Source organism: Mobula hypostoma, chromosome 24, assembly GCF_963921235.1.
Source record: "Mobula hypostoma chromosome 24, sMobHyp1.1, whole genome shotgun sequence".
Classification (NCBI taxonomy): Eukaryota; Metazoa; Chordata; class Chondrichthyes; order Myliobatiformes; family Myliobatidae; genus Mobula; species Mobula hypostoma.
The window spans coordinates 14,285,001-14,300,737 of NC_086120.1; the positions used below are offsets into that span (position 1 = coordinate 14,285,001).

Genomic DNA, 15,737 nt, shown 5'->3' on the forward strand with positions numbered 1-15,737 from the left:
ACTATGTTTCAACCAAGGTCAACAATAGAAGTCCTTGAATCTGTGGGAACACATAGTTTGATCTTGATCTTTTGGGTCAACAATTTGTGAAATAGAGTACAGACATTATTAAGTACAACTGCTATGTAAAAAGCCCACAGGAAGTGATAACAATTGGGCTATATTTCAAGTATCACTTATTGAGGACTTATCTATGTCATCAAGCAATATTGCAAACGAAACATGCGGAGCTCATTTGCTTTCAAATGTCTTTGACTTAAACCTAATGGTTTGGTCCAATTTCCTGAGAGAGATAACTGTGCCCATCCTTTTATAAAAGCGACCAAGCATCCACAGACCAAGGCTGCATTTTTTAGGGTTCCAAACTCATTATACCTCCACTGTTCAGGAAGTGGCTGCTGAGTGGCTTAAATTTGTCCCCCTGGTGTTTCTTGCATGAAGACCTTGGACTGAGGCTGACCTCTAGTGGCCAACACTGAATCACGGCACAAATTCTGTGCGTCAGTGAGACTGCTTAACCAGACTTTCCTGCGCCGTAACTTCATTCTTGGCCGTGACTCCCTCTAACCTACCCAAGAGACTCTCTCTGAAATAGACAACAATTGGTGGTTGTGATTGACATCCAATCAAGATGATTGGACATTGCCAGAAGAAGTTGTAGTGGCAGATACAACTGCAATGCTTAAAAGATATTAAGACTGATGCATGGTTAGAAAAGGTTTAGAGCAATATAGTCCAGATGCTGGCAAATGGGACTAACACAGATAAAAGATTTGGACAGGATAGCAGTAGTTCTATAACTCTACAACCATTTTTCACACAAATGACTACAAATGGTTTACCAAGAGAGCGTGCTTTCGCAGTTTGTTGCCCATGAATCTGAGATCTTTCTAGAATGAAATAGACTCCACAATATACCATGAGGCTCCATGGTTGCCTAACAGTTAGCACAAAGTTATTATAACTCGGGGCGTTCCAGAGTTTGGAGTTCAATTCTGGTGCCCTCTGTAAGCACTTTGTACGTCCTTCCCAAAAGTGCAAGGGTTTCCTCCTGGTGCTCCAGTTTCCTCCCACAGTCCAAAGAATTACCAGTTAGTAGGTTAATTGGTGGTTGTAAATTGTCCAGTAATTTGGCTAGTGTTAAATAGGTGGGTTGTTGGGTGGTGTGGCTCGTTGGGCCAGAAGGGCCTTTTCTACATTGTATCTCTAAATTAAAATAAATAAACATTTTATCCCCGTAATTTCACCTTGAAATTAATAGTGAAGCTGAATGGCTGTACAAACCTTCAGGAAAAAAAGGGAAAAAAATCCTTGTCTGTTCTTTCCCAAAAGTTGGCAGAATTTTTATTTCTGTGACCAAAAGAACACCTGGTGACTTTTTTCTTAAATGTGAACATCTGGTTGTCTCTGTTTAGGAATCATATGTCCTTCACTTTTCTAAACTCCAGATGTTCTGTCCCAGGGGGTGGTTGTTGGCCTGGGATTCCAGACATCCCAAGTTCCTATGGATTTCTGGAGAGGTTGTCAAGTAAACGGGACCTTTTGCCTATGCACAATAAGTGAGAAATCGATTTACTCATGTGGACCACCTCTTACCCTCATGAGTTCCAATGCCACAGAAATTTGGCTCTAGCACGTAAGACTTAACATGATGCTGCCTGACCGGCTTCTGTTAGCCCTGAACTGAAGATACCTTCTGCAGCAATGCAAAACACCAGAGAAACTTGACATCTAAAGTGGACAGCTATGACTGTGTTTTGTTGGCTGGGGAAAATTTTCATTAGTGTGCAGAAAAATCTCCTGAACTGGTCCTGAACTTGAACAGACTACTTCAGCACAGAAATGGGTAAATATTATGTTCTATATTGATAAGTGGCTATATTTTTTTCTGTGGCTTTGGGGAGGTGTAGTATTTTAAGTTACACTGTCCGTTGTCTTTGTCTACCTTGTGCTGTCTTGTTCAACTGCAAACAGCAAGGTGGGAGGTGAAACAGGGATGTGGGTCAGAAGGAGAAAATTGTCTATGGACTTCTGGAGAGATTGTCAAGTGAAAGGGAACTTTAGGTGGTTGCACACAGATGAACAGCACTTGTCATCCACTGCACTATTTGTAATAAAGCTTATTAAGGTCTCTAATTTGGATCAACAGAGGGATAGGACTCCAGTTTTTCCAGATACTTAGCAAGCCTTCAGATGAAATTAATTGTTGCAGTGTTTTTTTAATTATCTGAGATTTTCATTTTCATTATTGTGACAGGCTCCTGTTATTCTCAATTATATATTATTTTTATATAAGCAATCAGAAATTCAATCACCTGACTGAATAGCTATTATAACCATATAACCATATAACAATTACAGCACGGAAACAGGCCATCTCAGCCCTTCTAGTCCGTGCCGAACTCTTACCCTATCCTGTTACCATCGACCTGCACTCAGCCCATAACCCTCCATTCCTTTCCTGTCCATATATCTATCCGATTGAACTTTAAATGACAACATAGAGCCTGCCTCAACCACTTCTGCTGGAAGCTCATTCCACACAGCTACCACTCTCTGAGTAAAGAAGTTCCCCCTTATGTTACCCCTAAACTTTTGTCCTCTAATTCTCAACCCATGCCCTCGTGTTTGAATCTTCCCCACTCTCAATGGAAAAAGTCTAACCATGTCAAATCTAACAATCCCCCTCATAATTTTAAACACCTCTATCAAGTCTCCCCTCAACCTTCTACACTCCAAAGAATAAAGACCTAACTTGTTCAACCTTTCTCTGTAACTTACGAGATGAAACCCAGGCAACATTTTAGTAAACCTCCTCTGTACACTCTCAATTTTATTGACATCCTTCCTATAATTCGGTGACCAGAACTGTACACAATACTCCAGATTTGGCCTTACCAATGCTTATACAAATTCAACATTACATCCCAACCCCTATACTCAATGCTCTGATTAATAAAGGCCGGCAAACCAAAAGCTTTCTTCACCACCCTATCCACATGAGATTCCATCTTCAGGGAACTATGCACCATTAATCCTACATCCCTCTGTTCTAAAGCATTCTTTAATGCCCTACCATTTACCATGTATGTCCTATTTTGATTAGTTCTACCAAAATGTAGCACCTCACATTTTTCAGCATTTTCTGCCATCTTTCAGCCCACTCTTCTAACTGTCCTAAATCTCTCTGCAAGTTTTGAAAACCTACCTCATCATCCACAACACCACCTATCTTAGTATCATCTGCATACTTACTAATCCAATTTACCAACCCATCATCTAGATCATTAATATATATGACAAACAACATTGGACCCAGTACAGATCCTTGAGGCACACCGCTACAAACTGTCCTCCAATCTGACACACAGTTATCCACCACTACTCTCTGGCGTCTCCCATCCAGCCACTGCTAAATCCATTTTGCTACTTCCATATTAATGCCTACCGATTGAACTTTCCTAACTAACCTTCCGTGTGGAACCTTGTCAAAGGCCTTACTGAAGTCCATATAGACAACATCCACCGCTTTACCCTCGTCAACTTTCTTAGTAACCTCATCAAAAAATTCAATAAGATTTGTCAAATATGACCTTCCACACACAAATTCATGTTGACTGTTCCTAATCAGACCCTGTCTATCCAGAAAATTATATATACAGGTACCATCTCTAAGAATACTTTCCATCAATTTACCCACCACTGACGTCAAACTCACAGGCCGATAATTGCCAGGTTTACCCTTAGAACCCTTTTTAAACAATGGAACCACATGAGCAATACGCCAGTCCTCTGGCACCATTCCCGTTTCTAATGACCTTTGAAATATTTCTGTCAGAGCCCCTGTTATTTCTACATTAACTTCCCTCAAAGTCCTAGGGAATATCTTGTCCGGACCCGGAGACTTAACCACTTTTATATTCCTTAAAAGTGTCAGTACTTCCTCTTCTTTAATTGTCATACTTTCCATAACTACCCTACTTGTTTCCTTTACCTTACACAATTCAATATCCTTCTCCTCAGTGAATACCGAAAAAAAGAAATTGTTCAAAATCTCCCCCATCTCTTTTGGCTCCACATATAGCCGTCCACTTTGATTCTCCAAGGGACCAATTTTATCCCTCACTATCCTTTTGCCAAACATAACTGTAGAAACCCTTTGGATTTATTTTCACCTTACTTGCCAAAGCAGCCTCGTATCTTCTTTTAGCTTTTCTAATTTCTTTCTTAAGATTCGTTTTACATTCTTTATATTCCTCGAGTACCTCATTAACTCCAAGCTGCCTATATTTATTGAAGATCTCTCTGTTTTTCTGAACCAAGTTTCTAATATCTCTTGAAAATTAATATTCAACAACAGAAAGCACTGGAAGGTAAGTACTATGCATGCAGGCTACCAGAACACACTTGAGAATTTGCATTACCAAAATATGTAACTGTGATCTTAATGATAAGGTGCAGGTAACTGAAACGGATCATTGTCATCTCGCCCCCCCCCACCCCATTCACAAGGGTGCTCAAACTTTTTGGTGGAGGGGATTTTCATTGTATAAGCCCAGATCAAAGGTCTTGTATGCTTTCCACCCACACATCTGAAGTTATTACTGGAGGTCTCATACCAGTTGCCGTACATCTCATTTTGTTTAAACCACGGTTCACGTCAATAAAATTAGAACCGCAGCAACAAAGTGAAGACAGAGTGTTAAGCTACTGCCGGCAGAGGCTCTTTCTAACTCCACATACAGGCAAGTTTAAAAAAATGTCGGTTATCATTTTCCATAGAAACCACCAACAATATCCTTGCTGAAAATTGAAAATTTAATAGCCTTCTGTCTGAGAAACATGGCCACAACATCATTACCACAAACCTCAAAAAAGGTTCTTCATTTGCATACATGTCACTCCTTGATTGGGATAGGATGAACAATCAAAAAGACGTACAATACAAGCCTGTGCGTGACACTTCTCTCTCAATGGTTTGCGAGGAAAACAGATGCTGCACCATCCAATTTCAACGCAATTACTTTTCGCAAAAATAATACCATTAGTTACCATTCACTGCACATTTTTGGTATTAAGTAGAATATTAGTGGAAATAAATCCATCTGCAATGCTCTTACTAACTATGAAATAACTAAGAATGTTCTCTGTTTCAGAAGTAGGGTTTCATTGAAGTCACTTTCTACAGCAAATCAGAAAGGGATTTCTCAGTCCCTACTCAGAAGGAGTTTTCTCAAATCATTTTCACAAATGCTGCTTCACAGGCACTTTCTCTCCTTGGTATCAACTGACTAGGCTCTTTGCCAAGTTGGTATCATTTTTGATGCCAAGTTGGTGCCATTTTTGACCCGAAATTGAGCACAGGATCACATCAGGCAGTTACAAAGGCCACCTGTTTCCTTAGCAATCTCACCAAACTCTAACCCTGTCTCAGCCTATTTGATTAATTCTGAACCTGACTACCCCATTGTATTCCTAGCTAGACTCTTGTTCTATTGCCTGTAAATTTGATTACCCAAATGTTTGCCATCCATTTCTAAAATGCACCATATCCTGTTCAACCACCACCCCTGTGTTTAGTGATCTTCTGTTTAATCAAAACACTGACTTTAAAGATCTCACCCATGTCTTCATCTCATTCTAAATGTGTTAATGCTGTATGAGGCCCCTGGATCTCTTCCAGCTTAATCATTAGCTAATTCAGTAGTGTCATAGAGTAAGCGTATCAGCCAGTTCATCTTTTGCTATGCTAGATTATACAGGTTAGCAATAGTTTTTTTACGTTTCTTCTGCTCACTTATCTTACTCACTCTCCAACTACTGGGCTGTCAGTTAGAAAGTCACACAGCACTGAAACAAAATCTTCAAACAATACCAACCATCAAATGTCCATTTACTTTAAATCCATTTCATTCTGTCCCCAGTTTCTATCACGCACTTTCGTATCGATGACAATTTGTAGTGTCCAGTTAACTTGCCCATTAGCATGCCATGGACATGTAGGAGCAAACAACAGCACCCAGATGAAACCCTGCACAGACCACAGGGAGAAGGTGCAAACTCCAAGCAGAAATAAAATCTGCAGGTCAGGATTGAACTTGAGTTGCTGGACGTGTGAGACAGCAAAACTGCATCTATGCCACCGTGTAACTCCAATTATCCTCATCTAAGCCAGAAGTAAACTATCAAGCAATGGCTTGACTTGATTATCAATGAAACTACTGCGGGCAGTTTGGTATCAAAAACACTTGGAAACAAATTTACTGCTGTATTGCATCCAGAATTTTTATGAAAATAAGGAACAGTGGTGGTTCCAGCAAATATTGACCTATGCACCAGGTTAGGCAAAAACAAGATGTAATCCACTAAACTTTACAAAATCCTCTCACTATCTTTGAGGCACTTTTGCCAAAGTTGGAAAGCTTCCCATAGACTAATCAAGGAACACTCCGACCTGACACCATACCTTTCGGTTAACACCACTATCACAATCCCTGGATTTTCCAACACCACCAGCAAGTCAGATCCATAAGAGGATGTCAAGCAGCAATTAACCACAGACCTGTTGAAGTTCAAGATCAAGTTGAAATTGCGTATATGTCACCGAAGCTGCCCATTTTAGCACGGGAATTCACAGATGGACAAACAACCGATATGAAGACAAACTCTACAAATAATGTCTCATTCTTTTGGTAGGAATGTGCAATGTTTGCAGACTTGCATGTGCCTCATAAAGCAATCAATGTCACAACAGATGAAGCAGCAAATAAGTTACAAAACTATTTCAACCCAATGTCATTGCAGACCAGAAAGCTATGAGTTTGGACCGGTAACAACTGGTCAGGAGAGGCTCTCGGTGGTTATATTGCTGTTCTACAGAAATTGTTTGGTACTGTGGTTTTGGTGCAATCCCAGACCACGTGCTATTAGATAAATCATGTGAATGAACTGACAAGTTTATCCAATCTTCATTATTATATACTTAAGATATAACATTTGACTGAGTGTGAAAAGTAGCTCCAATGATGGAGAGTGCTTCCAGAAATGGAAAAGTATTTTAGTAATTACTAATAGATAGTATTAGTGTGATGGAGCAGCTGTCAGTGTGGCATACAGACAAATAGCATGAGTACTGGTGGAAAGTCCAACATCAAGCTCACAGTGGAGCACCATTGACTCAAAAGACCAGTTACCAGGAAAAGCTACCACAAGCATGTCAAAAAAATTTACTATACATTCAAGGTACAGTATATGAGTTTTTCAGGCTGAGCCAGCATTTAATTGCCCATCCCTAGTTGCCCTTGAGAAGAAGTTGGTGGGCTATCTTCTAAAGCTTCTGTAATCCTGAAGGTGCGGACTAATGATGTCCATTAATTAATTAACAATGCTGTTAGGGAGTTCCAAGATTTTGACTGAGCGCAGGTGAATAAATAATTCAGGCACAAATTTCGATGAGAATATAAAACCTTTCCATCACAGAAAACACAGAAAATAATGTTTATTTGGCCCACTAAGCTTGCTCCAGTATTCAATATGATAATGCCTAAACCTCTATCTCAACACATGCTCTCATCACAAATGTACCTGAGTGAACTTTCAGACATAATCGTTTTTCTCTTTGTATTAGAACTGGTAAATTCTGCTGTAGTTCGTCTGTCTGGAAAACTGGCTCCATTATTTTTCTCTCCTCAAGCACTGCCTGACCGGTTTGGTATTTCCTACAGTTCTGCATTTCAAAGTTCAAAGTAAATTTATTATTAAAGTACATATACAGTGTGTCACCATATACAAACCTGAGATACATTTTCTTGTGGGAAATCACAGTAAGTACAAGAAACACAATAGAATCAATGAAAGACCATACCCAACTGCACGGACAAACAGCCAATGTGCAAAAAATAACAAAACTGTGCCAGTGCATAAAAAGCAGGGGGGGGAATGAAATGATAATAATAAATAAGTAAATAAATAAATAGAAAGGTAAATAGATAAATAAATAAGCAATAAATTCCAAGAACATGAGATGAAAAGTCCTTGAAAATTAGTCCAAAGGTTATGGGAACAGTTCAGTGATGGAGCGAGTGAAGAAGTTCTCCCCTCTGGTTGGAGTAATAACTGTTTCTGAACCTGGTGGTGCAGGTCCTGAGGCTCCTGTACCTTCTTCCTGATGGTAGCAATGAGAAGTGAGCATGGCCTGGATGCTGGGAGGCTTTGATAATAGATGCTGCTTTCCTGCGACAGCACTTCATGTAGATGTACTTAATGGTGGGGAGGGCTTGATAGACTGAGCCATATCCACTGCTGTTTATAGGCTTTTCCATCAAGGTGATTGGTGTTTGCATACCAGGCCGTGATGTAACCAGTCAATAATATACTGTCCACCACACATCCATAGAAGTTTAACAACATTTTAGATGGCATGCCAAATCTTCACAAATTTCTAAGAAAGTAGAGGAGCTGCCATGCTTTCTTTGCAATGGCATTTGCATGCTAGACCCAAGACAGATCCTCTGAAATGATAACACTGAAGAATTTAAAGTTAATGACCCTCTCCACTTCTAATCTCCCAATAAAGACTGGCTCATGGACCTCCAGTTTCCTCCTCCCTGGTGTTGCTGACATTGAGTGAGAAGTTGATGTTACTGTGGCACCACTCAGCCAGATTTTCAAATCTCCCTCCTATATGCTGATTCATCACCACCTTTGATTCAGCCAACAACAGTGGCGTCATCAGCAAAGTTAAATATGGCATTGGACCTGTGCTTAGCCTCCCAGTCATAATGACAAAGTGAGTAGAGCAGGGGGCTAAGCACACAGCCTTATGGTGCGTCAGTGCTGATGGAGATTGTGGAGGAGATGTTCTTGCCAATCCAAACTGACTGGAGTCTACAAGTGAGGACATCAAGGATCCAGTTGCACAAGGAGATATTGGGGCCCAGGTCTTGAAGCTTATTGAGTAGTTTTTAGGGGGTGATAGTATTGAATGCCAAGCTACAGACAATGAAGAGCATCCTGATGTATGCATCTTCGCAGTCCATTTGGTCCAGGATTGAGTGAACAGCCAATGAAATAACATCTACTGTTGACCTGTTGTGATGGTGAGTAAATTGGAGAGGATACAAGCTGCATCTCAGGCAGGAGTTAATCTGTTTCAACACATTTCAAAGCTTTCACATTCTTTTGTTTGTGTGTACCTTATTTTAAACTTTTCTCATTAAGCTATCAACCAGAAAACATCATCAACAGCTTGTCACAATGGTGTTCTTGGTCTCACCCTATCAGGGTTATTCTATTTGTCCTGTTCAACAACCCTACCCCCAACCTCTCTGCAACTGACAACTAACCTTCATCTGTCTTTCCAAATCCTTATGAAGCATCTTCAAAATGAAAAGTAAACTCTATAACTCTTTTCACTGGTGTTGCCTGCTCTGCTGATTGTTTCCAGCATTTTCTTATGTTATTTCAGATTTCCCACTTTATATTTCAGATCTTACATTTTCATAAGCTTCACAGCACAGTGAGAGGAAAAGATTCAGTTTGCAGTAAAAATTGTTTCTACCGCTGTGACTACCAAGCTGGTTAGTGGTGAGTGAGATGTCAGTGAAAAATTTGTAGGTACATATTTCAAAGAATTTTCTTGTAGACCGCTTGAGCTCAGCATAAGATACTCAAGAAAAGTAGGTGCGGTACTGCATGATCTTTTAAGAAGTACGAGTTATTGAAAAAAAGTTGATGCATAATATAATTGAGGAGAATTACATTAAGATACCATCAATTATTCTAGAGATGATTGCTACACCAGCAATGTTCACAGGCACCAGTAAAGTTATAAGAATCAGGGAATGTAAAGGTTGTTAATGGCCTTTCTTTCAAAATTGTAAATTAGGAAAGCTTTCTACATTTCTCTGATAAATAACATAAAACCTTTATATGAATCCAGACTGAGTAATGGACATCCATTTAACATTTTCTTTAAAACTAAGTAATTATGACAACACTTGACTTTTTCAGTACTGCGATGCAGTGAATCATGATTAGGTACTCAGTCCTAATGTTGGGGTTCCAGAGAGGAAACCAAAGCAGGAATATTGTATATTTTCATTCTAGCTTGTACAACTATTCAATAATATCACAGTTAATACTTTCTTGGATATGAAGAATAAAAGGTTATATAATCACATTAAAAATTCCCTCCCAATGTACTCCAGTCCACTTGCCTTTTTAAATGCTTTCTGTATCAGTGTTAACTTTATGTCTTCTGTAAGATGATATCCATAATTCCTCTAAACAGTAACACTTCACAGTTTTTGACTATTTAAGATTACTTTATTATTTTTCTTACCAAAACAAATAACGACTTCTCAATTTATAGATCAATCACCTCCTTCTTTTCCATTTTTTAATTGTCTTTGTCCCGTTTATAGACTTATTTTCTGGTTCCCACAGCATTTGTTTTAATTTCCGGTCTGGACATTGTACACCTGGTCCCTCCAATGTGAATCATTAGCAAAGATCAAAAATCATAAATAAAGGGTCAGAAAGTCATGTAGCATGAGACAGGTGCTTTCGCCCATCATGTATATGCTGACCATCAAACTCTCCCTACCGAAAATCTACATAATCCATGTTAATCCCATTTTATTCTCCCAGCTCAGCGAATCATTGATCATTCCAACATATCACCAGTATTCCCATCATCTACCTTGATACTTAAATCCTCAAAAAACACATATAGCATAACTTTTCCTTCAAAACCGTACCAAAGGCGTCTGGTCATATTACTTCCAACTGTCTGTTATGAAATCCTTCATCGATAATATATTCCAGCACGTATTTTGACCACTGATCAGGTTAACAGTGGTCAAAATACACGCTGCAATATTTATCAATTTAACTGTTTGGTAGTTCACTATTCTTGCCGATATTACCAAAACTAAAGATTATTTAATTTTACAATACTTTTACACCAATTTAACCAAAAGATTAAACTATTAAGCATTTTTTGAATAATGAAGTACTAATAACCAGGACAAAAGTTATTTTGAAAAGTCTTGCAGTGAAGTGCATTATTGATACCTATCTGAGTAACCATTCAAGATAATAGTTTACAGACATGATTATCACTTTCATTCATCTGTTACTTCTATTATCTATCCCCTCTTCACATCACATACAACTATAATCTTTCCACTCTGACACCCTTTGTATATTGATTGCCTTAATTCATCTCTTTTTTCACAACGGAGCAGGCACTGTCTGCCTAGAGGCGACTTCCATATACTTCTATTTGTGGTGATCGGCACAAATGACTCTAAAGAAAGCCAGTGGTGTTGTATTACAAGAAGGATCTGTTTGTACAGTGGAAGAGCACTGAAAAAAGCATGTGTAAGAAGGAGTGAGAGGAACTGCATGGGAAGCAGAAAAAACGTGTCTACGTAATGCAAGTGGGAGAGACAGGAACAGAAGAGAGAGGATAGTAGATACTGCAAGGGGCAGAGAGTATGTTGAAGCAATTCAGCCAGGTAAATCTGGTAAACTGGACAAATGAATGTATGTGAGGAACTTTCTGCAGACTTCACAGAGAGTAAGAAGATGAAAATATTACATATAATTTGTATTCAAACGTTATCATAAACAGTTAATACAAATTCTGAAAAATCTGACAGAGAAAGAGTTCACTCCTACCAAACTTTCTTTTAAATGTGTCCATGTTTTAGTAGCAATCTACAATATGAGCTACAATACAACAGTGGCGGCATGTTCGTGTCCTTGAGCAAGGCACTTAACCACACATTGCTCTAGTCTGTGCGAGGAGTGGCGCCCCACACAGACTTCCAATATGCGCCTTGTAAGGCACGAAAATGCCCGACGCAGGCCTCTCATGGTCTGAGACGACGTTCCCTCCCTACAATATGAATCTTCGTAAGCATTGTGTGACTATCTCAGGTTTTATGTTTTCACAGGATCAAGCGGTAACCTTCAGAAGCGCCCGGTTGACTTAATAAATCTTCTAAGCATTGTTTAAAGCCAGATTTGTTGCATACTCACTTTGTCAAAGTTCAAAGTACATTTATTACCGAAGTATGTATACTATTTACAAACTTGAGATTTGTCTTCTTGTAGACAACCACAAAACAAAGGAACACATTAAAAAACACCACCAACAAAGACTTCCAAACACCCAAAGTGCAAAAAAAAGAACAAATCATGCAAACAATTAAAAGTAAACAAATAACACAGAGAACATGAACCAGAGAGTCCCCAAAGTGAATCCACAGCCACAGAGCCAGTTCAGTGCTGAGGTGAATCGCAATGATTCCAGGCCACAGCTGCAGAATCAGTTCAGTGCTGAGGTGAGTAAAGCTCATGGAGACGTCTTAGTGTGGTGTCATTCTGGATTAAACTTCAGCTTTTATTTATTGCACATGACAGAGCCAATTTGTTTGTGCTAGTAATGGAACTAGAAGTTAATTCTGAATGCGCTTAAGGTCGAAGTTAGAGCTTCAAGGAATAAGGGAAAAGAGCTGGAAAAAGGCATTGAGAAAGCGCTTTAGCCATTCTTGTGTTAAATTACAGAGCAGAGTAGTAAGCAAACCTTTTTGTCTTTCCATGTCCATAAATGCATAATGTAGTAAGGTATTTAGGACTCAAATACCTCAAAAATGTCTTTAAACGTACTTAATAGAAGAACTAACATTTTTATCACTCGGTTACAGTGAACTGGTGGCAACCACTTGTAACCTACAAGTTTATAATCAGAACCAAAAGAGATCTCTATTCAAGGATTTACACACTTGTGTCAATCCCTATAATGGTACTAAAATATTAATGTTTAAAGGAAAGGTCATGATTAGTAAAAGAAATCAATAGTGTGACAATGTATTAATATTGCAGTTATCAGTCCAAGACTCGTGAAGGAACCTATTTAACAGTCTTTTTGGATTATTTGCTTGTATCTATTCTTCTTCCAAAACTAGAAATCTAATCACTTAAGTTACACAAAATTCTAGATCTTTAAGCATTTAAGATAAGGTAACCTTCAAAGTGCTCAGTTGACCTAATAAATCCTACAAGCTCTTTTTAAAACTAAGTATGACATCTACCGGATTGATTGCCATTTAATGTACAAACTAAGTGATACAAATGCCTCCGTTTGTCTTGTTTCGGTCATTTAGGATTAACCTGAAGGTTTGGTGTTTGTGTAAAGCAGAAACTATTTGACTGCATGAAAAATTAATGTATTATCAACAGCAGTTTTAGTAACTGCTTACAGTCACTATGAGAACTAGGCTTTATTAAAAATAAACTCTAAACCTCCTGCTATGGACTGTTAGTAGAATAAACTATAACAATCTACTCGTAACTAAATGGAACTTCACAGTATTTATCCATATCGTTTTAATTTCAGGATTCTGTGATTCTTGTTCAACAAGATATTTTCATCCACTTATATTTGCATGATAATATAGTCAGCTGGAGCAATTAAATGAAATGCAATCACGTATGAAAGATTATCTAGAGATCTATTGGTCAGCCTGCCTACTCTAAGTAAATTGGTCGATGCCTTACATTTATTGATGGACTTACCTGCAAACAGCAAAATCTGTAAGGTGAATATCTTGTTGAATAAATCCATCGAGATTGTTTTCTTTTTGTTAATAACCCTCCCCAAAAATAAATTCAAAAGTTGTTTTCTTTATCAGTGCCTGAGTTTATTGTTCTGCATTCCATTAGACAACATCAGCTTCTGAAAGAAATTACCCTTTTCTGACACGTTGGATGTATCACAGTTTCCTTTTCCTGCCACAATGCTCTATTGAGATATCTGGCAGCATTCACACATAAAATTAATTGTTAGCTGGTAGGTGCAGCTGAGGTTCATCACCTTGTATGCATGAACTTTATTGCAAATGCTCAGTCTGCTGTGTCCCGCTGTAGCAAATGAAACAAAGCAAAGTTCAAGCTGACTGAGATAAGAAAGTGAAACACCTTAAGTCATTCAAGATTGATCTTCTATTACATAAGACAATGGCTAACCCTAAATCTTCCTTCTGGTGTTCCCTTTGTATACGAATTTACTTTTGACCTCAGCCTCAAATGTTTTTGAGTGCACAAGCAACTGTAGCTGTACATTACATAGAATTCCAAAGATTTATAACACTGACTGATCCTAAACTTGAATTGAATGAGTATGCCGCCCCTTCTGCATTCTCCAGCCTCCTACGTGTACTATCTTAATTCTTCCCAGAAATTAATCACTTCTCATTTTCCAAAATTCAAATTATTGCACATCTATGTGCATGAAAATAGAATTGAAGGCTTATTATATCATCACACCGACGTACATACTAAAGTATTGCATATTTGGAGATATTATTGTAATTTCACACCAAGGAAGAGGTTTGCATATAGTTTAAGTAACAATAAAATCCAGTCTAAGATATTCGGCATAAAAAGCTTCTGAAAAGCAGACCACTGGGCAACTGCTTTGCTGAACAGCTGCATTCTGTCCACCACGGGTCTCTAGAGTCCCATTTGACAGCCATTTTAATTCCCCTCTCCATTCCCATGCCAATATGTCTGTCCTCAGCCTCCTCCACAGCCAGGATGAGAGGAATAGCGTTTCATATTTTGCCTGGGTAGGCCACAACCCAATGACATGAATATTGAATTCTCCAAATTCTGGGAAACTGCTACCCCCTTCGTCCACCCTGCCTTGTGTAGCTGGATCGGATCACCTGCAGGTGGTAAAAGTGGGCTCCCTCACCTCTGCCCCTCTGCCCCTCAACACAGGTGCCCCTCAGGGTTGAGTGCTAAGCCCCCTCCTTTACTCTCTGTATACCCATGACTGTGTCGCCACCCATAGCTCATATCTGCTAATTAAATTTGCTGATTACGCTACACTGATTGGCCTAATCTCAAATAATAATGAGACAGCCTACAGAGAGGAAGTCACCATCATGACACAGTGGTGTCCAGAAAACAACCTCTCACTCAATGTCGCAAAAACAAAGGAGCTGGTTGTGGAATACAGGAGGAATGGAGAGAGGCTAACCCTTACTGATATCACTGGATCTGATGTGGAGAGGGTGAACTGCTTTAAGTTCCTCGGCATAAACATCACCGAGGCTCTCACATGGTCTGTACACACCGGATGTGTGGTGAAAAAGGCACAACAGTGCCTCTTTCACCTCAGACAGTTGAAGAAGTTTGGTATGGGCCCCCAAATCCTAAGAACTTTCTACAGGGGCACAATTGAGAGCATCCTGACTGGCTGCATCACTGCGTAGTATGGGAACTGTACTTCCCTCAATTGTAGGACTCTGTGGAGAGTGGTGCAGACAGCCCAGCGCATCTGTAGATGTGAACTTCCCACTATTCGGGACACTTACAAAGACTGGTGTGTAAAAAGGGCCCAAAGGATCATTGGGAACGCAAGTCACCCCAACCACAAACTGTTACAGCTGCTACCATCTGGGAAATGGTACCACAGCATAAAAGCCAGGACCAACAGGCTCCGGGACAGCTTCTTCCACCAGGCCATCAGACTGATTAATTCATGCTAATACAGTTGTATTTCTCTGTTATATTGACTGTCCTGCTGTACATACTATTTATTATAAATTACTATGATTGCACATTGCACATTTAGATGGAGACGTAATGTAAAGATTTTTACTCCTCATATATATGAAGTATGTAAGAAATAAAGTCAATTCAACTATTTATGATCTACG

At 39.1% G+C, this 15,737-nt stretch overlaps 1 protein-coding gene across 1 annotated transcript in view; it reads right to left on the reverse strand.

Moving 5' to 3' along the window:
• Positions 1-13,674, reverse strand: part of LOC134337440 (uncharacterized) — a 52,290-nt gene extending 38,616 nt beyond the window's left edge. Inside the window, exon 1 of the mRNA XM_063032443.1 lies at positions 13,588-13,674. Coding sequence (XP_062888513.1) covers positions 13,588-13,636 — 49 coding nt within the window. The 5' untranslated portion in view covers positions 13,637-13,674. The remainder of the gene's footprint in view (positions 1-13,587) is intronic.
• Positions 13,675-15,737: the final 2,063 nt, after the last annotated feature.